Source organism: Porites lutea, chromosome 10, assembly GCF_958299795.1.
Source record: "Porites lutea chromosome 10, jaPorLute2.1, whole genome shotgun sequence".
NCBI classification, from domain to species: domain Eukaryota; kingdom Metazoa; phylum Cnidaria; class Anthozoa; order Scleractinia; family Poritidae; genus Porites; species Porites lutea.
Window position 1 is genome coordinate 14,552,342 of NC_133210.1, and position 22,396 is coordinate 14,574,737.

Here is a 22,396-nt window from a genome sequence, read left to right on the forward strand (position 1 = left end):
TAACTCCAACCATGCTTTTTAAAACATGGTTCGCTTATGAGTGCCTGACAAGTCTAACAAAAGTGTACTGCAGTCCGAAACACTAAAATTATTTTAACAACCATGTATTCTTTGTCTTTACTTTTTTGTCAGTCCAGTTTAAATACAGTGTCAAGCACTGCGTATTTATCAAGTTTTGAAGTGTGTGCATGATACTTGCATTCATTCCCCATTTTCTTATTTCCGGTTATTTGTTTCAAACTCCCGGTAACTCAGACTTCTGCTAACTCGAGCCTTTTTCGATTTCCCTGGAAGGTTCAAATTATCGGGAGTTGACGGTAATAGCTAATCTAAATGTAAGTATATGATATACAACGTCAACTGTGTCATATGTAAATCTTAGTCTCTTGTAACCATGAACCGGTTACAAAAGATGAATCGTGTTGTGCAGGAAGAAATATCCATGAATGTCATGTCCACTCTGGTGTTCTGCTGTTTGAAGGACGATGATGATGACGATGATGTGTATGTGCTTAAACTTACAATAAATATCTGTTAAATACTTGCTGACAAATTCACAACACTCACTTTTGCTTTGATCTGAAGTATTATTGACATCTAAAGCTTCATTTAAATTCTTCAAAAATGAGATCTTGCCTGATAAAAAAATATGATTATATTAATTCATTCAAACGGCTGGCAACTCTCACACCTGTAGGCTGAAAACTACAATTTCAAACAAACTCTTGCTTAAGAACTCATTTTCTATATTCAGTGTCAAACTTGTGTACATATATGCAATCATTTTCTATATTCAGTGTCAAACTTAAAACTTGTTTCCATTGAAATTCCTCTTTGATATTTCAGTAATGTTGTCTTTAGTTGGAAACCCATTTATAAATTAAAGAATTAACTAAAGTGATGTTATTAAATAAAATCAGGATCCCTTGAAATAAGTTTACCATTTTTTTTGCTGTTGGCATTTAGTGAACATGAGGTACTCAGTATTGATGGTCAATTTTTTAAACTAACAGCCTTTTTAATTTAAAGGTAAATGGCCCTTATGCATGATTACATCATACAAGCAAATTTCACCTCGCGTCATCTGAAAGAACAATTTTTTGCATTTGCACTTGTTGTGCTTGGTTATTCTATTCTATTCAACTCTACTGCCTTGGGAATATATTTATGCATGCAAATCTTTGCCACTTGACAATTTCAAAATGAGGCTTGGAGGTGAAATTTGTTCGTCTGATGTAAACATGCTGCAAGGGCCACTTCAACTCAAAAGGAGCAGCGAACAATTATCATCTCATTTGACTTAACTCCGAAACCTTGCATTGCAATTTCTTTTTGACTACACAAGAGTCCATGGTTTACAACAAATCAGTTTGTGGAGGCAGCAAAAAGAGATTAGTCACTGAACATGAAATCTTCCTTATGACTTCAGCTTTCTTTACAGGGTTGTCATTAAGAGCCGGGGGCCGGAGATTTTCCCCGGCTATTAAGAGAGTGGCCCCCGGCTACTTTTATTGGAAAAACAGAAGAAAAATAGAACCAAAAGAAATTCCTAGCTGTTTGATTCCCGCCTACTTCTTATATTTACCCGGCAACTTGAAATCTTAGTGACAACCCTGCTTTAATTGTCTTGTAAAAACTGAATGCTACAAAGTTTGTAAAATATTGGTACTTCTGAAAATAAGCTTGTTTGATAGCCATGATCAAAGCTTTGAGGTAAGAATTGTAATCAGTTTTATTTTTACCTTCAACATAGTTAACTGAGATAAACAATTTATTTTTGAAGCTGGAAGTAGCCATTCCCTGAGTCATCACCTGAGTATAGGAACAACAAGAGTTAAAACCTTAATACAGTTTAATAATAATAATAATAATAATAATAATAATAATAATAATAATAATAATAGTAATAATAGCGGTTCTTAATATGCATTTTGTATACGCCTCAATGCATTTACAAAAATGTCTAAAATGTTACTAATTTAAATGGTACTAATATCAAATGTACATGAAATTATCTATATTTATCTGAATTTAATAATAATAATAATAATAATACTCTGGGCATCCAGATGTTTGTACTGCCATAATAATATAAAAGAGAGAGAAAAAATAAAGATAAAATAAAATAAAACTTGTTCTATGGTCCATAACAGGCAACTAACAAAATGCCTGTTTGAAAAGGAAAGACAAATTAGACATAAGACTTGAATGATGCAACAGAACTTGAGTTTTGGATAGGACTTGCTGGTTAATTCCACAACTGTGGTGCGGCAGTTAAAAAGGCTCCATCTCCATATGTACTAAGGTTAGATCTAGGAATACTGAGAAGGTTTTTAAACCCATTAAGTCCCAATAGTGACCAACATCAATTTTCTCCTAACAATATCCATAGATTGTCAAGTGCAACATCTATGAGAATTAATCGAATGATCACAAAGAGAAAAATCTCTGATCTTTTATCAATTTCTCCCAACTAATTCTGTAAGGAAATGTATAGAGATCAGTTTGGAGAATTTGTTTGTGGATATTGGGGCGTAAAGGGTTAAAGGCCAATTGAAGTGACTTTGTGAAAGGTTTGAACCCAGGAGTCATTTCAAAAGTAGGTTGAGTTTGATCATCCAGCTGAACGTAGTCCTGAATAGGACTGTTGTTGTTGACAGTGACTGACATTTTGACAACCTGTGAAGTAGTCATCTTCAGAGTCAAAGTAAGTTGTATCACATCAGTTGATGGTATTATACTCTGGTTATTGATCTGATTGGTCAATTATGTCGTGATGTTATTGGTCGTCTGTCAGTTAAACCGTGATGTTATTGACTATGAAGACTCGTAATCAGTAATTGGTACGTTTCGATCCATCTATTGTCACAGTTAAACAGTCGTCTATTGTCAAATTGTCAGTTCTCCAGTCGTTCTGTGACTTTGTTGGAGCATAAGGCGTTAACAGAATAGTTAGATATTGTGGTATGAGACTACTGTTAACAAATTTATAAAGGAAAAGAAGAAGTTTGAAAATTATCCTCTGCTCCACAAGTATGTAGCCTACTTAAAGACTGTAGGACAGGAGTGATATGCTCTCTGGTCTAGTTCTCATGAGCAGTTAAAGATCCAGAGAAAGGGTCAGAAGACTCTGGAGGGGGATGTGTTTCCAGACTTTTTGATTACAAGAATACTGTACTTCTTAATAAACTCTTTCAATTGGTGGATGGTTTTGCATTGCAGTTCTGTGTTGTATACCTAGTGGAAAACTCAAAAGAAAGTAATGGGCAAAATATTGGTGGCAGGTAAGCACTTAAATCTAGGGGTGAGTGGACCAGGAGAGATGCCCTGCCTCCTGGGGGGAGACAAGATCGAGTGGTACTGGGGGTAGCCACCTTGGACAGGAGTTCTGCTCAGTCTCCAGGGGGTGAAGTCATTATCCCCTAGAAACTAGGAATGAAGGGGAACCAGGAGGGGGCCCTCCTGGGTGGAGTACAGATCAGGTGGGACTGGAACAAAAACAGAATGGTTCCTGAAGACCATTTACATTGGGCATGAAAGCAAGTGAAGAAGAAATAGATGACACACAACAAGGTACATTCTCATCCATGTACAGTGGATTACAGTTACCTCAAAGGTCCGACACCTCTCTGGCTCTTGTTTGTCTTCCTCTTGGTTAATGCTTGCCACTTCCTTAAGAGCATCTAATGCCTGGTGACAAAAAGAACTGCTCAGATGCCCTACTCATTATTAGTTGTGTCTGGTATTATTGTATTTTGCCAGTAGATTCTACAAAATTGTATGGAGAGTGATAGCCTGCAGGTGGCTCATTAAAGTTAAAGCTAAACCCACTTTGCCAGACAGGATCATTTAGCTAGTATTCTGGATCCACCAATGCAAGGTTCTATATCTGTGGCAATGAAGAACATGGACAAGGCTGTGCTCTAAGGAAAATTGAAGGGAGCCCACTGCTCTGAAATGGTAAAATCTAGGGTGCCCAGCATATGATTTGTGTGAAAAATCTGAGATTTCCTAGTCGCCCGATGGCAAAAGTTAGGCGCCAGTGGCCACCAGGCTCTGCTAGAGCACAGCCCTGATGGAACAAAATAATTATGTCTTTTGATCAACCTGAGTTTGAAGAGACTTGGCTCCAGCTATGCTCTCAGCCAGAAGATCCATCAATAGCTTAAAACTGGGTTCCTCCTGTAAGAAAACACATTGAAACAGTAAACAACATGGACCTTAGGGCTCAAAAAAGACTTGAATTGAAGCTTTGGATAAGCAGCTCTCACATATCGCTTGCCTACAATGGAGGCCAAAAGAACTTGGAACGGTGTGAAAAACCCTTCCAAGTAATTTTTACATAGGACTCTGCTCCTTACGACAATTTTTTGATCGGCTTTGGGTTCATCCCTTCATCCCTACTCCCCTCAGCAATGTTGTGGCTAAAAAAAGACACATTTCCACCCATGGTGCTAAAAATTAAACTTTGTTTGGGGTGGGAGGGCAGGGGTCACTAGTTTTACTAATTAAGTTTGTTTACAGGGCTCTCCACTCAAATAGTAAATAAAGAAACAAATAATCCAAATAGAACATAACAGGATTAAAAACCCCACCTGGCAGGGGGACAACTCTTTGGCTATTTATAATCGTGGTCAAGGGTTTGAACTCGGGACAACCGACAATGAATCCAGCAAGTGGCCAGAGTGACTGCCGGATTGCAAGTCCCATGTGCTGGACACACGCCACACTGCCTCCATAAGGGCCACTGCTTGCTTCTCTTAGTTAATGATTATTTTAGTTACAAGAATTCTTGCCAACTGGGCAGGTAAAAATTAAAAGATTAACCTGCCAAAGCCAGAAAACACCTTCTTTCCCTAGATAACTAAAGAGGAATTTTTCAAGCTACCTGGAGGTATTAAAATACTGTTAATTACAGACCTACCATAAAATATAGTCTACATGTACTAGAATGATCAGTCACCAAGCAATATATTTTACAGCAAATAATTAAACAAATAATTAGTTAAAACTGATCTAACATAACACAACATGCCTACCTCACTAGAATGATCTGGAAGTGGACATTTCTAAAAAATACAACAGAAAGAAAATTTAAAATTGTATTATTACCAGGAGAAGGGAGAATGCAGTAGGTTGATGACGATAATAACATATGCAGAACATGCAGTGTGAGTCCACATTTATAAAGGACTTGCATTTTATTACTCGTACATTCACATTCCCATATCCACATACCACTTGTATTGTCTTGTATTCCAATCCCACCCTCATTATTTTATACAGTGACAAATCCAGACCTTTACAAAGGGGGGTGGGGGGAGGGGAAGATGGGGGGCAGCCATACATACATACATGTACATGCATACATGTACATACATACATGTTTTATTTATCTGGTCATCCAGACCCTGAGATAAGGTGGGGGGGGGGGGGGGGGGGCGATCTTAAAAAAAAATTTTTTGGCCCTTCAGGCCTCAGTTTGGTCCAAAATTAAGGAGCTCCCCTAGGCCTCTCCCCTGGATCCACCACTGTTATAATAATCCCAGTACCCATTTCGTTTTTTTGCCATTGCAGATATAGTGTCCCCAAGTTCTTTTGTGCAGTAGGTAAAATCTGTTCTCAGGTTAACCAAGGATTTCCTCTCTAGCAGGGGACAAGAGGAGTCCGCAATCATAATCGCCAGCAGGTTGCCATGGCATATGGTGATGCACAGCCAAACATAGCCAGCTTCAATTGGGGAATGAGAATGGGATGGAATGTACAGAATGCAATCTGATCTGACGTGTGTTTGGACCTTCTACAGTACGTCTCTTGTAATCTAATCGCTTGTTTTGACCTTCAATCGATGTCGCCTGCACTCGGTAACCTTTGGTCATTACTAGAAAAAGTCTTCTATGAATAACTGGGGCAGGGAAAAAAGCTAAATTCTGAAACAAACAAGGTTGGGGGGTCTTTGTCACACTTGTGGAAATTCTTTAGGGGCGGCGGGTCATCCCCACAAAATTGGAAAATCCAGGGAGGTAAGGGGCTCCAAAGTGACATTCAGACAACAAGGCTTTGAAACCAATCGACTTCAGAATTCATTTAATAAATTCGTCAATCCCCATGGTCTTATCGTCGACAAGTATGGTGCAGCCCTGCGGGAGATGAGATTAGCAATCCAGGCTTAAATTGCACCATCGTATCCTTACATTGCTTATTTATTACTTGGATTTTTATTTCAGTTGTATCTTGGTACGTGTGCACGCGCAATTTAATTTTGGGCATGTGCATAATTTATTTATTTAAGTTGCTTGTACATGTAGTTCGTTAAATAACGTCTTAGTTTTGCTTTGCGTTATTTTCTCACTTATATGTGTTGTCCGTGACTGTGCTCACAAGGTGGGTGGCTCCTCCTAAAATGTTCTGCAATTGGTATAGGATTTAATGGAGCCAAAACCAATATTGTGGAATTGCAAGCATTTTAGGCATCCTACTGATGAACAGTTGGGACTCGTAGATATATTTTTTAGCAACTACTATAATTTGCAGTCTGTCTACTTTGAATTCCCTCCGTGGTGGGGGTCTGGATATTTTCTGGAGCTACACCTTACTAGAATATGATTAATTAAGGCTAGGAAACAAACTAAATTCTGAATCAAACAAGGCTGAATACTGGTTCAACCTGAGGAAGGATTTTACATAATTGTTACACTCACTGTCATTCCCACACCCAATTTAATACCTAATCCTTTTCCAAATTTATTCCTATCAGATCCATTTTCCTTGATTCCTCTCTTTTCTATTTCCTATCAAGGGCTACAACTGCATTTAATTATTAAAGTTCTATATTTTTGCATTACTGACGGCATAACAAAAACATACCAGTTTATTCTGTCCTCCCATACTAAAAACACTCTGAAGAATGTTCACTCTTGATAAAAATAACTGAAGTTCCCTAAAGATTACACAAAATAGGTAATGAATTATTTTGTCATTAATTCGTATGTATTATTAACTTTTAGAGTACTTTTGGTATTAAAGAGTACTTTAAGGTAACCTTGAAGGGGTCATTGAGTAGTAAAGGATAATAATTTTTTAAGTTGACAAAGTAATTTGAAGAGTTCCAAGGGCATGTGCAGGGAGTTTGTTTGTTTATCTTACGTTATGAGGTTGAGTGACGTTGTAGCAAGGAGAGTTTGCATTCCATCTAACACTGCTCCACCATTAACTGCTGTGATCATGTCATTTTTAAGCCCATCCCCAAGGTATACACCAAGGGCTGTATGAAAGCTCTTATCTGCAAGGCTGTAAATAGTATTGAAACAAAATATAAAGTCAGTGAAAAATATCAAAATCTAATGTTACATCATCAGTCATGCCTCCCTCTGGTCAAGGAGTTAACTCTTTAAGCCCCAGTATCCACATACAAATTCTCCAAACTGATCACCATACATTTCCTTAAGTAATTAGTTGAGAGAATTTGATGATAGATCAGGGCATTGTCTCTCAGGTGATCATTTTATTAATTCTCATAACTTATCTCTTGACACTGTATGGATATTGTGAGGAAAAAATTGATCTTGGTCACTATTGGGACTTAAACGGTTAACTCTCCACAGGTACTGCACCTCTGTGACTGATCCAATGTTTCAGCTGTTCTATTGATGAAGTGAGGAGGAACCTCATAGTCGTTTGCATCTTGTCTCCCCTCATCATCATCATCATCATCGTCTTCATCATCTAGAATGGACGAAAAAAATTACAGACTTGCTTTTTGACCAAGTTAATAAGTTGCTCTGGTCCCAGTTGTTCAAAGAGTGGATAATGCTACACACCGAATAAATCTCTATCCACTGAATAGTGCAACTGGTTTCCCTAAACACTTATCTCCTGGATAGTTATTTACCCAGTGGATAGTGCTATCCAGCTTTTGAACAACTGGAGTCAGACTGGTGACTAAAAAATTAGTAAAAATTTTAAGTCAAATCAGTACAAAAAGTTAAAATCTAGACTGACGCAAACACATACAGTGTAGTTGGTAGCTACTAAGGATCAAGTCAAACTCGCTGTTGGTATCCACCCTAATTTTTTTTGGTGCAACTGAGATGAGCTAAGTGGTTGCACATGGAATGAATAAATAAACAAATTTTTATAGCACATACAGCCAAGCCTGGTCAGGCATACACACTATGAGGGTATTTATGACAAGGCCTTCCTCGAGGAAAAGAGATAATTATGTTGGTCCAGGTCACTGTTTAAGTCAGACATACATTAGTCTAAACTCCATGTGTGACCACCTCTTGTTAGAGACCACCTCCCATCAGCTACCTCAACCACTTTTTTAGCCTGATGTTTTAACCTCTGGTAAGCAACTGCTTGATACATGTTGTGGTCTCTTTGGACGCTGTATATTGATGTATGTACTATGCAACTTATGCCTAGTGTATATGTTCCAGGTGTAAATTATATATTTCAGGTTAAAATTTTTTAACCTAGGTTGATGCTCAAATTTCTTTGTCTCCTAGCCCTAAGTCATGAATAATTGGGGCTAGGAGACAAAAGGAAACTGGGAATCAACCAAGGTTAAAAATTTTAACCTGAATATAATTTTGACCTGTAACATATATAAAGAACTTTCAGTAAGAAAATGAAACTATTCTCACATCATACACAATTGGCCCGTGAGACAGGAAATAAGAAACTCCTTTAAATTCCATGGTGTCGGACCTGCGTGCTATTAGCATGATGCATTACGGCACTTGCTTAGAATTGCTTGGTTTTTGCCCACCTCTGGGCCAGGTTAACAGAGTTCAGTCGAAGTGACAGTCGAAAGTTTTGCCCCTCCCACCTACCCTGGTGGTGGTTGACATCGCATACCCTCATTATTCGGCATGATTATTGTCCTGGTAGTTGTAGTTTCCTCCCATAACATAGTACCCCGTAACGGGACAAAGGGTATGGGGTGCGAATATTATACTACACGTATATGTTACAGGTCAAAATTTTTTAACGTAGGTTGATTCTCATTTTCCTTTGTCTCCTAGCCTTAATTATTCATCAAATAGGGCTTAGAGGCAAAGGAAATAGAGAATCAACCCAGGTTAAAAAATTGTACCCTTGGCCGAGTTGTTCAAAGCTGGGTTAAGATAACCCAGGGTAAGTGCGAGATTTGAATTCAAATTTGAAAGCTTAAAAAGCATTTCAGTTTTAATTATTTTTGTCTACAAGTTGTTGATTGAAAGCTCTAAATATAACAGAGAAAATTATCAGAAGAAATGCTTTTGAACACAAGAAAGAGAAACCCGGGTTAAATTTAACCCCGGGTTAATCTCTAATTGGCCTTCGAACAACTGGGCCCTGAATTTCATTTTGACCTGTAACATAAGCATAACTTAGAAATTGCATACAGTGAATTCTCTGCCAAAGAGTAGACATGTTGGGAACTCTTCTCAGATGAGACCCCCTGTGGCTGGATTGTCATAAGTGACCACCTCCAGTAAGTGACCACTAAATCTCTGCATTTTGGGTGGTCATTTAAAGGAGGTTTGACTGTATTTTTCTTTACATACTATGCACCTGTTTTTCTGCTGCAAAATGATAGTTTTTGGTAATAATTCGTTTGATCTGTCTGGTCATCATGTCTAACTCCAGGTAGGATTTCGTTGGGTGGGGGACATTTTAGTTGGACTGACTTTTACTTGCAGTTCTGCTCTAATCTCACCTGTTTCATCATCAGTAATAATATCCCTGTCTTGTGGTGCCATTGCTGGCTGTCTTAACTCACAGGGTAGACCATTATTTGCTTGACTGTAGAAAGTGACCAGATGTTCAAGCTTGCTGAAAGCCTGAGCTAACACACCAGGGACAGCCTTGAAATAAAAGTAACAGATGTCTCTTTACTGACTATTAAGGCTAATCATTGCTGATGTCATTGAATATGTATATTTTGGTTTTAACTAGCATACCCGTTTGAGTTTCAGTATTGGTGTTTGACTTATACAGTATTTTCCCCATTTGAATAATGCCCCTGGCAGAAGTTTTGCATAGTACTTTTTATTTATTTAGTTAGTTTTTACAATTTTTTTTGTTTTGTTTTTATGAAGTATTCCTTTAGCTACTAGAAGGTATGAAAAGGTCTGATTACAAGACTGTGCTCTAAGAAAAATTGAAGGAAGCCCAGTGCTCTGAAGTTATGTGAAATCCAGGGCACCAAGCATTAAGATTTGTATGAAAAAAACTAAGATTTTCTTGTCGTCCAGGCAGCAAAAGTTAGGTACCACAGGCCTGGGCACTGCTAGAGCACAAGCCTTGGATTATGATTATGGGTCAGGTAAATATCTAAATAATACGTGAATTGAACCAGCTCAGAGCTGCCATGTTTAGAGGGATTGGAAGCAGAATACATGAGCAGGGTGTTACTTGGTTTGTTGGGTTTGCAGGGCTGGCCCGACAAGCATGATTGCATGGAAAATTTCCTACTTGATCATTGTGTAATCATGAAGTCGATAAATGTCCTACTTGATCATTGTGTGATCATGAAGTCCACTTTCATTGTGTTTAATGGCCCTAATGCATGATAACCGGTATGTCAGATCAGCAAATTTCACCACCAAGTCTCCACAGCCTCTTTCAAGTGAAAAAAACTGTTTACATTCAGCATTTTCTGCTAATGAAGTCAGACATGTTGCAACTGACCTGCATGTAGAAAGCTCCATTGCTTTCACTTTGTAAGATTCTGTAATGGTGGATTCTCCCCTCATGTCTACAAAATGGTATTATTTAAAGTGCATAAGTGTGCATTTAACTGGAGGAGTTCAGATCAAGAATGAAACCGACTCAATCCAAAATTTCTTTAAAAATGTTAAAATATGCAAAACAGAGCTCTAGTTTATTTTCAAACTGTGTTCCTAAAAGGAAGAAACATTTGATTGAAACTGAAACATAGGGAATATAATTAACTTATGAGATTCCTAAAATGTAAACCTGTAAAATGATATGACAAATTTTAAGTTTTCCTGTTAAATACCAAACACTTCTCTTGTCAACTGCCTAGAAGCGGATTTCGTTAATATTTACTTGATACAGCAGCTTAATTAAGCTTAACTACAGTCTAACAGGCCAAGTTAATATCCGCAACATTAATATTCAACCACAAGCACTTTTTTTATCAGAAGTTTAATAGACCGAGACATGAATGGACTGAACTGGAAACTTCTACATACGCAGTGACGCAGTGCAATATTCAAATATACTTACAATAAAGAGAGGGTGTGTGCATTGGAAATACTTTCGCTGTCTCGGATAATAAAGGCACCATTTTTGCCGGAGCTTAGAAGCAACTCCTCAGCTCGCAGCCTGCTGATACTTGGAAGATGCCACGGAAATGACATGAAAAAGCCAGCTATGTCACTTCCTCTTTGATATTGTTCACCTTACATACGGCATCGTGATATTGAGTAACGAAAGTAAAAACTAAACAAATGCACCCGCAAGAATTCACTTCCCTGTGGAAAGTCTCAGATTTATGATCGTTCCCAGGGTTCATATCGCAACTTCATGAAGGAAAATTCATATATGCATAAGCAACGTAGAATCCAACTCGTCAGAAAGCCGCTGATCAAAGTGAATATCGCTGTTGTCATTTTGGCCGAAGTTTTGTATTTCATCAAGAAAGGTGGCGAGAAAGGAATAATTTTCGCCTCGAATTACAGTATCAGTGGCGAAAGGAAACTCATAAATAGGGAAGCGAAAATAAAACAGGTATTTTACTTTCGGTGTACGTAGTCATAGCGGACATTTGTTTCGCTTTCATGCAGTTTGCGCGTCCTTCGCTTTCTAATCTTTTCATCGTCATTTTTTTTATAGGGTTCTTACATGGATGGATGATTGCCCTGAACAAGAAGGCCCTGGGGTAACCCGTACAAAAAGGTAAGCTTCGTTGTATTATGTTAGCCTTGCACTTAACATCACAATGTTTGGAGGTTGAAGTTACTTTGTGATTCATTGCAATGAAGAGGAGTCAACAGATGTGTTTGTTAGACAAGGCTTTGAGCCCGCAATGGATTCACGCAGGACTTGCTACAATTTCACTTTGCATTTCGATCACTGGAGAGATTTACATCCTGTATAGCGCCATTGTGCATGTAATAAGGTGAGTTATTGAAGGACCATTTCGGCGAGTTTTGAAGAGAAAAGGTAAATTTATGGTGCCGAAGACTGCTTACGCTTATGTTTACCAGCTCATACACAACAAAGAGAGTCTACATTACAGAACGTGGAATAATAATGTGCAACTTTTCATAACTAATTATTGTAATCAGTATTATTAACGTCCTTCCTTTAAAGAATGTTATCTGTTGGGAGAATCCATTTCCTATCTGACTGGTTTCTGGTAACAAGAATGTGCTGACATGGCAGCATCACATTTCATATGTCTTTAATAAAAAAAAGGCTATTGTTACTCATTGCAGTGAAATGCAATAATAATAATAATGATAATAGTAATAATAATAATGATAGTATTGTTGGTCTCATGACTTGTGATTTAAGTAGCTATTAGTATTATTATTTTGTCTTCTTGCCACTATTCTTCATGGGGGTAACTGGTGAAATTGCCTGTAAGTCATCTTGTCCAAAGTAATGTCGCCTGAAACCAGAGCTATGTTGTCTGAATTTTGTTTATAACTTCTAATTCAGGATTTTGGGCAACTTATATATTTTTTTATTTTTTATGGTCTCATGACTTGTGATTTAAGTAGCTATAATTATTATTATTTTGCCTTCCTGCCACTATTCTTCATCAGGGTAACTGGTAAAATTACCTGAAAGTAATCTTGTCCAAAGTAATGTTGCCTGAAACCAGAGATATGTTGCCTGAAATTTGTTTATATCTTCTAATTCAGGATTTTGGGCAACATCTATATTTTTTATGTAACCCGAAATCCTGAATTATGTTGGCTGAACTTTTTCAGAGAGAAAAATTCACAGAGAAACAGAGTGGAATAAAGCAGTGTAAGCCATGATGAGACAAAACAAGCGCCATTTTAAGCCAAGATGTGATGAACAAGGGCGATAAAATATGCAATGTATCTTGTCCTTTAAGCCTTTTGTGTAAATTATAAGGGTAAATGTTCTAAAAGGTTTGGGATGACTCGATATCTTTCTGAGACAAAAGAAAGCGATGGGAGGAATGTACTCCATTTCATAAAACACAGAATTTTCCACCATTTGATCCCAAGAAAGATGAATAAAGTTTACTTACTGTTTGCTTTTAGTGTTATCTATTGCATTTTGTTTGTGGCACTTTGAGTCTTCTTGAAGTTAGTGTCACTGGCAGCCTACATGTACATAAGAAAACCACAAGGCATGCAGCTTCTGTGACACCATCAGCTGAATACTTGCTGATTTTTTCCAGTTTTCTCACACTTCCTTGCATCCCTTGCCATCCCTCCTCAGGAAAGTGAAAGCCAGACAGTTTGCAAAGTTCCGTGCTGAAAATCACAGAATTTGCAAGGCTCTTAAGTCACTTAAAAAATTTTTTTCTTAACCTGCGTAGCAAGTGTTTGCGATAGGGTTAATGCGTGAAAGTTGGAGCAAGAGCAAAAAATGGAAGAAGTTGGGGTTTGCGGGCAAGCTTTTCCTTAATTTTCACCCCTCCCCTTCATTCCTCTTTTTGCCTTCTCAATTTTCTTGACCAACTCACATGGAAACGCTTGTAATGCTAAAGGATTGACTTAAAAATAGAAAAATATTGATCATTTTTTTTCTCTCAGAAGCAAGCTTCAAGGTAAAAGAAAGGGGTCATCTAATCAAAGTTCTTCCAACGAGGTGGAAAACAAAAGGTAAATTTAGAGTCATGAGTTTTCTTTTACCATTTTACGATGCACACTGTCAATCAACAAAAAAAGGTTAGGGGTTGGTGAATTGAATTGAATTGAATTGAATCTAAAGGATGGTTGAGGGTTACACAGAGCGGCAAATGAGTGAGTGAAAACCACCAAACCCCACCTTCCAAGATCCTGGGATTATCAAAATGGAATGTGAATTTGGGAACTCTCAATAACTTTTAAGAAAAATTTCTGGTTTTCTAAGTTCCAGGGACCATACATATTAGCTGTTAATATTGCCTTTTGTGTTACATTTATGTAGATCCAAACCCAGTCTAGCTGGGTGGTCATCTTCAACAACTCCTAAGCGTCAGTCAAGTGTAAACTGCTCATACAAGTAAGTGACAGTCAATAATACTACTATTTTTTTTAGAATTTTCTGCGAAAAGAGTTTACCTGGTAACAAGAACCCCGTTTGCTGTTATGGCCTCATGAACTGATGTTCAGTCTGTATTTCTCAATTCTGCTCCATGTTTAGAGCGGTATACGTCACACTATGCCCTAATTTCCACCTTTGTGACTGGGCTGAATGTCAGATGTCAACTGGTACATGTATGATTTGCAATGAATCTTATGCCCAGAGATTTAACCACAAAAGCTTCATGAGTAAAATAATTTTGATGTAAAAACACAATGCCCTTACTACTTGTTTTAATAGTAGTTACAGTACCCCTCATAAGTATGTCACAGTTGAGTCTTGTTTTCTGCACTATGAGAATTGCTTCATGCAAGGATCAGTGAAGCTGCATATTTTGGCATAATCATCAACAATCTGTCCTGCCCAAAACCAATCAATTTCTGCATTATTGTTGGCTTCTTTTTGGGAAATTTTCTTTGAAGTTCTCATCAGGACAGCATTTCAGCATAGATGTGATTGCCTAGTTTTTAAACTTTCATTTATTGTTACAGTTTAACTAACTGCTGACATAAGTGATGCTAATCTAATTTCTTTACTGATTTAGTTTAAGGTCTCGCAGTTCTTCTGTGAGCCCTCGGACCAGCACCAGTGATTGTGGAATCCACAGGTAACATTCACTTCTTTTGATTTTAGCAATCAAATAGTAAGATTATGGTGAAGGTTTTCCTCACTCATCTTTACTTGAGTGGTATCGTTGACAGTCTAGTAGTAGTGGAAGAAAGTGCCAGGCTACACTGCTAGGCTGTAAACGAGGTTAAAAGTAAGAGTACATAGACAGTGAGTTAAAACAAGTTATAGCTATCTGTAAGCGCCAATGAGCAACAATTTTACCTAAACGCCCACGCTGTTTAATTTGTTTAAAAAGGTCATTAATTACCGAAACAATAAAAAATTGCTGCGGGCAAATGCGACAGATGCCCGGTATGCATTACGTCATGAAAGTTACCGCACACTACCTTATGTTACGTCACTTCGAGATTCATTCTGCCTTGGAACTTTTGCACACGTCTTTATTAGGCTGTCGCCTTGCAGCCTCACATCTTCACAAGGCTGCTTGTTGGCAATAACTACATTTGTATGCAAGCTCTTCATGATCATTTTTGTTTCCTCCTCATTCAGTGTCCAACAAGTCGTCCAGGAGAAGCAGACTTTAGGCAACAAGCCTGTTATTGGGTCATCATCTTCGTCAACTGTTGGCAACTCTGAGCAAACTCAGTCCTTGTCATCATCTGCAGGCCATTCAGCACTTTCCAAACCTTCATTTACTTTTTCAAACAGTTCTGCAGCCATTGGTAACTCATCATCAAGCTCCAAGTCTTCCTCCCGTGGGAGACGTGCCACGTCATCATCATCTCTGTCTGATAAGACCACAGAAACAAGCCAATCCTCATCCTGTTCTTCTCGTCCACAATCACGAAGTTGGAGAAGAAGTGACCCGCCTGAGCCGGGCATAGGCTTAAGGCGGTCACAGAGGCTTAAAGAGACAACGGGATCCTGTGCTAGTAACAGGTATGAAATGTTTATGTGAAAACCAAGGTGCCAAACATTTTCTATCCCTACCCTCCACCCTCAAACCATGTGGGGCCAAGGAACTTGATCCTCACACTGCATGACTTTGCCTTTGTAATGGCAACAGAAAGCAAAATTGGTCAGATTGATTGAGCACTAATATTATTGATTGGTTTATAAACAAACTTTTGCTATGACAAGAAAGTTCCAGAAACAACTAAGCTTAAACAATGTTGCAGTCAACCTAAAAAGCTACTTGTATGTTCAGATGGAAGATTCTTCCTAGTTTCAGTCTCACAGATCAATCAAATTAACTTAATCCTCATTGTTATAAACAAGCTTCTTACTCGGGCTTTATATACACATTATGAACACGTATAAACTCTATTTTGTTTTTTAGTCGGCGTGGGCCACAGGGGAAAAAGCAGTCGTGGACACGCCGGCAGACTTCCAACATGTCAGTAGACAAGTATGTACTGTATTATTTTAACGGAAAACCAATTCATTCAGCCAAGGATAAAAAAATACTGAATACCCTACTAGCTAGTTAATTCTAGTTAACTACATGTAAATCAAAGGTCTCCCTTTATTTTTTCCCCTCTTTTTTTCCATGACAGAGCACATGTAACATAGTTTTCATAATTGTCTTGATCATAATTATTGTAATTCTAACTTCTCAAGCTGACTTGTCCCCAGTCGTCTCTCATTATTAGTATTTGGCGTGGAAGACTAGAATGAAGAACGAACTGGAACAAAGGGGATGATGGGAAGGAAGAAGAGATGACCAAGGGGATGAGGGGAAGGAAGAAGCCTTCCCATCTTCCCCGCACGCATAACCCAAGCACTTCCCTAGTAAATAATTAATGAGTAGAGACGACTGGGGACAAGTCAGTTTCTCAAGTGTTTACAGTGACTATAAGCAATGTGCTTTTGAGAGGTGGGGCAATATGGTGGGTTACATTAATTTTTGTTCGTGGCACTGGAGTTTTAATCTGATGCTTGACTTTTAAGCGCGGCCTGGGTCCAGATGCTGGACATACAATAATGGCTATCATGTTGCAATATTATTTTATCCCACTTAAACTCTTTGTTTATAATGCCAGACATTGGTGGTTGCTTCTGACTTTTTTTAAGTGACAGAGAACTTTTGGAATCAGAGTTGTTAACAGAAGCATGTAGTATTTTTATTAAGTGAAAAAGAGCATTTCATTTCCACTTGTAACTTTGTGGCTTACAGTCCATTGAAAACTAGTCAAGATTGTTGAGGTTGTGAGCCGAAGCAGAAGAACTAAACCAACCACAATGTGTGGTTGAAGGGCATTCCGATTTGTATATTTTTCTGCTTCTGCTTTCCACTCCAGTAATCCAGTTTTCATAAAACTGTAAACAAAAGACTGAGTCACATGTGGAGAGGGAAAAAAAGCAGAAATGTTCTGATTCTTGCAACTCTGCTTCTGTTGAGCCTATGACTGGGTTCACCACTCTGGTTTTTTTTTTATTTTCACTGGGTCTTAAGCACTATTTTGACTCCAATTATTACCATTTGAGCCATAACAGTAACATTCACCCTGTATGCTGTAGTTACGTGTATGTCAAATGTCCAAGCTTAAGTTATAACTTTAAAAAGCTAATATCATTTTTTCTATATTTCTTTAGTGAACCTCAAGATCCTGGGTCTTCAGATGCAGGTATGAACTGTACATACATGCTCACAGTAACTTGTACATGTACATCATTGTCCTGTATAGAGTATAATAGAAGTTTTCAATGAATAAACAGGTTTTCTCATGGAGGGGAATGATGACCCCCTGTTATCAGTGTTAGAAAATATCAAGCATATACCCTCCGAAGATACACTTTCCAAAAATAAGCCCACCGAATTACAATACTTAGTGCTACACTAGTTTAAAGACTGTGAGTAGCCAGATGGTTTTGTCTTTGATTTCATATACTACAGTTCTGTAAAAAAATTGGCTTGTTGCGTAAAGAGTTCTTTTTTTCAAGAAAATGACTGTGTTATATATTTACCACTGTTTTTACTTTTTGCAGCTCGTGGCAGTGTTGAAGACTCTGCAGCTCCATCCTCCAGCGGTAGATTATTACATATCAATTTTTGTAACTATAAATCTGTTATTTCAGAAAATATTTATTCTCCGCCCCCACCCTCCCGAGGGGTTTTTTTTTGGCTTGAACCCGCCTCCCATCTCCAAGCTCCAGTTTTTCTTCAGACTTCCCGTTAAACAAATTTCCCTGTCCATAGTTTCTGGAAACACAATTTCATTTACATTGCTTCCTGAAATTAGGGGTTGTAAAATTATATTCAAAAATACAGGTCTTGCAAAACTTTTTAATTATTGAATATAAAAAATAACAAATTTTCCTTTAAGTAGATGCCATTACTTCTTTTCATTTTACCTGACCAAGTAAACATGTTATAGTGTTCTTTGGATTTTCAAATGGTGGCTTAGACACCATGATCCCTTTTTTGCATGGCCAGTGGCTGTAGCATGTACATGTAACAGGTTACTTTAATTTACTACTACAGGAGAGGCTTCCAGAAATGAGATGGAGGGGTCTGGCAGCCTTGAAGACTTGGAATTAAAAGATGGAGAATTGTCAAGACTGCAAGGTCAGACATTTTGATAGTGATTGTAAAGTTATTTGTTAATAATAGTAGCAAAGAATATGCATTAAGTGCAAATTCACAGGAGAATACAAATTCCATTGACAAATACAGGCATGTCGTGACCCCAAAAGAATTATTTTCGGAGAGCAGCACATTCCAAACATTACAAGGGAGGTACATGATATGTAACAACAGGGAAGTAGATAAGTGGTGGCTGACAGCAACATGCAAAGAAAGTCATGTTTGATATCCCAGGGTAGTGGATTTTGCTATCGGGCTAGTGATTTTTGTCCTTAACTTTCCTGACGGGGAAGTGCTGTTTTTTTGGGAAATTCAAATTACAGAAGGATTGTAACCAATTCTGCTAATCAAAAAGGGTTTGGGGGCTAGTTGAAATGACTTGTGGGCTAGTACGTGCTAGCTACAGCTTGCCCAAATGGCAGGCTGTAAAACTGACTTTCTTTGCACCCTGTGACAGCAAAATATAAGCTAATTAATTTCACTGCAAATCAAAGACATGGTGTTTTCATGGTGCACAGTTAAGTATAACTAGTCTAACAGAATAGCCTTCTTAGCTCTTACTTACACTTATGCTTTATTCCTGGATTTAAAGTGTCTCTTCCTATGGGCGAATATATAATGCAGGCACACCTTTTTCCTGGTCACATACAGAGTAGACAGTAAATTTCCTACCATTCCTTTCTGCCACCATGCAAGAAGTTATTTTTAGGGCATTTTCTGCAAAGCAAGTTCTCGTCATGTATTTGTTCTTGTTGTTTCATTGTAGCCCTTTTGGAGGCACGTGGTGTGCCATCTCATCTGATTGGCTCACTTGGACCACGGATGCATCAGCTCTTGCATAGAACTATCAGCTCTGGTTCAGGTAAATATGTCAATGGTACAGCAGATTCAATGTCATAGTTTGTATATTTTGAATTATGAAATAGTTTTTGAATGATTTTTCCGACAGCCTGTGTGCTCAAGGCTGTGCTCTAAGAAAAATTGCCCAGTGCTTTGAACCTGTGAAATCCCGTTGTTCAGCATATATTTTTTTCTGAAATCAAAACTAACATTTCCTAGTCACCCAAGAGCAAAAGTGAGGCACCTGGGGCTACCGGTCATTGCTGTAGCATAGCCCTGAACTGTAAATTTAAAACTGAGTGATCACTATGTTTATTTAAATCAATCATCTTGCCCAACGCCTAGGTGGTAAAGTTCAACAGATGTTGACAGGGATCCAGTCATCAGATGAGGGACAACAGCTCCAGTCTGTTATTGAAATGTGCCAGGTAATGACTGAGGCAGGAAAAAATCCAGATTAGTCTTCTGTTTGTAATTTGTCTGTAATTATTTAATGCAAAAATAATAGAAAGTCTAGGCCAAACAAAATTGTGTTCTTTATATACAGGCTTTATATACTTGCCTTAGCTTAAAATGACATGCACTTACTTTATTCAGTGCCAAATCTGTCTGTTAGTCTAAGGAGACTTTCCAAAAGTCAGAACTGGCCGGTTGAACCATGGCCGGACGAGCTATTTTGAAAATGAAATAGGCTTTTTCCAAGAGCTTTTTCCATCTCGTGCATACTATTTAGGTTTTGACTGATCTGGCTGGATAGTTTTGATTAAAAGTGAAATTCTCATTATGACGGGAATTGTCTGGCCGGTCAGGTCTGACAAATGGAAAGTGCTCTAAGTGTATGCAAGCAGAAACCCATAAGGGGTTGAAACGTGTAACTCGCGTTCAGTGCTCGTGAATATTCACTTTTACCATATTTGAAACCTTAGTGACGGATAACCGTCGTGTCCAGGACATGTTAATAACTATAAACGCCTGTTTTCAAGGCACCGCCCCCACATGCATTAAGGAACTTGTTGAAATGAGAAACAACAAGTACGATTTAAGGGGCAATAATACGCTATCACTGCCAAAAGTAAATACTACAAAGTATGGATTAAACTCCTTTAGATATTTCGCCGCAAAACAATGGAACAGTATTCCAAATGAATTATGTTTAAGAGCTGGAGGTCTAGAATTTAACAAACAAGTGAGGAACATTCAATTTTAGTTATCTAATTTTGAAATTTTAGATGCTAGATATTTTATAATTATATATATATATATATTTTTACATTTCTATGTACATATTTTTTTTTTCTTTCTTTCTTAATATTGATTTGTGGAAAACCTGCAAAATAGCTTTAGCTAAGTGTTTCTCCCACGTTAAATAAAGATTATGTTATGTTATGTTATATCCATTTTCAACAAAATGGCTGCTGCGCGATCACCATGCAGATGTTTTAAGACAAGAGTTCTGCATTTCAAAGTTAAAAATACACCGTTAAAAGACAAAAAATGGAAAGAGAAAGTTAAAAAGAATGCTCAGCTTTCTTTTTGTGGAGAAAGGGAAGCTTTTCATCAAGAAATCGTCCTTCGAGGAATTCAACCTTGTTTTCTTCACGGCGGAGCCCACGGTCTGTTTTGAAATGCAACCAAGTTAGTGAAGTTTTTGCTGAATTTTCAGGTACATTTTGCACTCTATGGCCAAGACAATTACGTTTTTGAAAGGGAATTTATGTATTTTTAAATGTTTCATAGACGTTTTATAAATTTTTCTCTTCGGCGCTAAAGAAAAATTACAAAATGTGCCCTGATTTGAGATGGATTTTGTGTTGAATTTGCCATGTGCTTAGCCGATTTCACTTGCGTGAACTGATCCACGATCCAGATACTGTTTTCCGAATTGCTTTAAAGAATTAACTTTTTGAAAAATTTTCAAGAAACGGCTTCTCTGTCGATTGTTTTGAGTTTGTTCATTCAGAAAATTAGTTCAAAACACGATCGTGACTACAACATCCAAGTTTAATTTAAGCTTTTAAAATGCTCCTCACATTCATTACAAGCATCACTTTTTGCGAAGATGTCAGGTTCAGGTTTTGGACACTTTTCGATACGCAGCTAATGAATTTTATTAGAAAATAATTTGACTGTTTATTCTAGACTTTTAACAAAACAATTTTAAAAGCCCATTTGCAGTATAAGTTTACTTACAGAGGGTCAACAAGGCATTGTTTTTTGAAGTGACAACTTCAAGAAGTTGCAAAGCCGTCAGTGGGTTTCATAATGTTATGTTTGGCCCGGGTGGTAAGGCAATAATATCCTGCTCAGTGTTTCGGTAATATTCCTGGTTTCAACCTTTGAAAGCTTTCTCGGCTTTCGGGAGTTTTTCCCCTGTTTGTCGGGCATTTTTTTAAGCGGGCGCGGGAACCTGAAGGAAAATTACGTCACATTGTTTACGAAGTTTGATTGGTCAGTTATCTCTTCTTCTCGTTCCAAATATAGTACTTTCGAAAATGAATAATCACAAGCATCGGACAAAGCAAACATATGAGAGTTACACGTTTCAACCCCTTATGAGTTTCTGACGCAAGTGGATAATAATAATTCATCAGTGGCACATCTCCCATAATACACCCTATTCAACCCCCAAAATTGTGGATAACCTTTGTTGTTGATTTCTCCAGGGTATTACAGTCATCCCAAGAGAAATTGAGACAATAGTGGGTGGGGAAGGGGGTGAGCAAACAAGGTGTATTATGGGAGATGTGCAAATAGCAAATTGTATTTTTTTCTGTTTATTTAAGTGTTCTTTATGTACACCCATAAATGTATTGTGTTTTTCCTCTCCACTATTATCCTTTAGAAGCTCCCCTTTATAGAGGTTTTGTCAATTTGTGTCTTAATTTGCTCTTTGTTATAGTTCCTAGTGATGGGGAATGAAGAGAGCCTTGTTGGTTTTCCTGTGAAGCAAGTTGTGCCTGCACTAGTGAGTAGTCTCTCTCTATCAACAAATGAATGTCCACACTGTAGGCTAGTTTAAGGCTGATGTAGAGGATGTTGTACATTCTCCTTTTTGTTCCCTTGTAGAAGATCTTGAGGATAGTAAAGTTAGCTTTCAGTGACATTATTACT

At 37.8% G+C, this 22,396-nt stretch overlaps 2 protein-coding genes across 2 annotated transcripts in view; one reads left to right on the forward strand and one right to left on the reverse strand.

Annotated features, from left to right (window-relative positions):
* Positions 1-9,839, reverse strand: part of LOC140950256 (phosphatidylinositol 3,4,5-trisphosphate 5-phosphatase 2-like) — a 36,564-nt gene extending 26,725 nt beyond the window's left edge. Inside the window, exons 1-9 of the mRNA XM_073399464.1 lie at positions 9,707-9,839; positions 7,614-7,725; positions 7,147-7,290; positions 6,868-6,940; positions 5,040-5,069; positions 4,108-4,182; positions 3,610-3,690; positions 1,743-1,812; positions 568-636 (exon numbers count right to left, since the gene is read on the reverse strand). Of these exons, the coding sequence (XP_073255565.1) occupies positions 568-636; positions 1,743-1,812; positions 3,610-3,690; positions 4,108-4,182; positions 5,040-5,069; positions 6,868-6,940; positions 7,147-7,290; positions 7,614-7,725; positions 9,707-9,749 (697 nt within the window). The 5' untranslated portion in view covers positions 9,750-9,839. The remainder of the gene's footprint in view (positions 1-567; positions 637-1,742; positions 1,813-3,609; positions 3,691-4,107; positions 4,183-5,039; positions 5,070-6,867; positions 6,941-7,146; positions 7,291-7,613; positions 7,726-9,706) is intronic.
* Positions 9,840-11,587: 1,748 nt separating this feature from the next.
* LOC140950257 (E3 ubiquitin-protein ligase TRIP12-like) overlaps positions 11,588-22,396 on the forward strand; it is a 46,711-nt gene continuing 35,902 nt past the window's right edge. Inside the window, exons 1-13 of the mRNA XM_073399465.1 lie at positions 11,588-11,745; positions 11,851-11,913; positions 13,758-13,826; positions 14,134-14,208; positions 14,834-14,896; positions 15,409-15,798; positions 16,199-16,267; positions 17,455-17,486; positions 17,848-17,889; positions 18,344-18,427; positions 19,212-19,307; positions 19,631-19,713; positions 22,185-22,250. Coding sequence (XP_073255566.1) covers positions 11,864-11,913; positions 13,758-13,826; positions 14,134-14,208; positions 14,834-14,896; positions 15,409-15,798; positions 16,199-16,267; positions 17,455-17,486; positions 17,848-17,889; positions 18,344-18,427; positions 19,212-19,307; positions 19,631-19,713; positions 22,185-22,250 — 1,119 coding nt within the window. The 5' untranslated portion in view covers positions 11,588-11,745; positions 11,851-11,863. The remainder of the gene's footprint in view (positions 11,746-11,850; positions 11,914-13,757; positions 13,827-14,133; positions 14,209-14,833; positions 14,897-15,408; positions 15,799-16,198; positions 16,268-17,454; positions 17,487-17,847; positions 17,890-18,343; positions 18,428-19,211; positions 19,308-19,630; positions 19,714-22,184; positions 22,251-22,396) is intronic.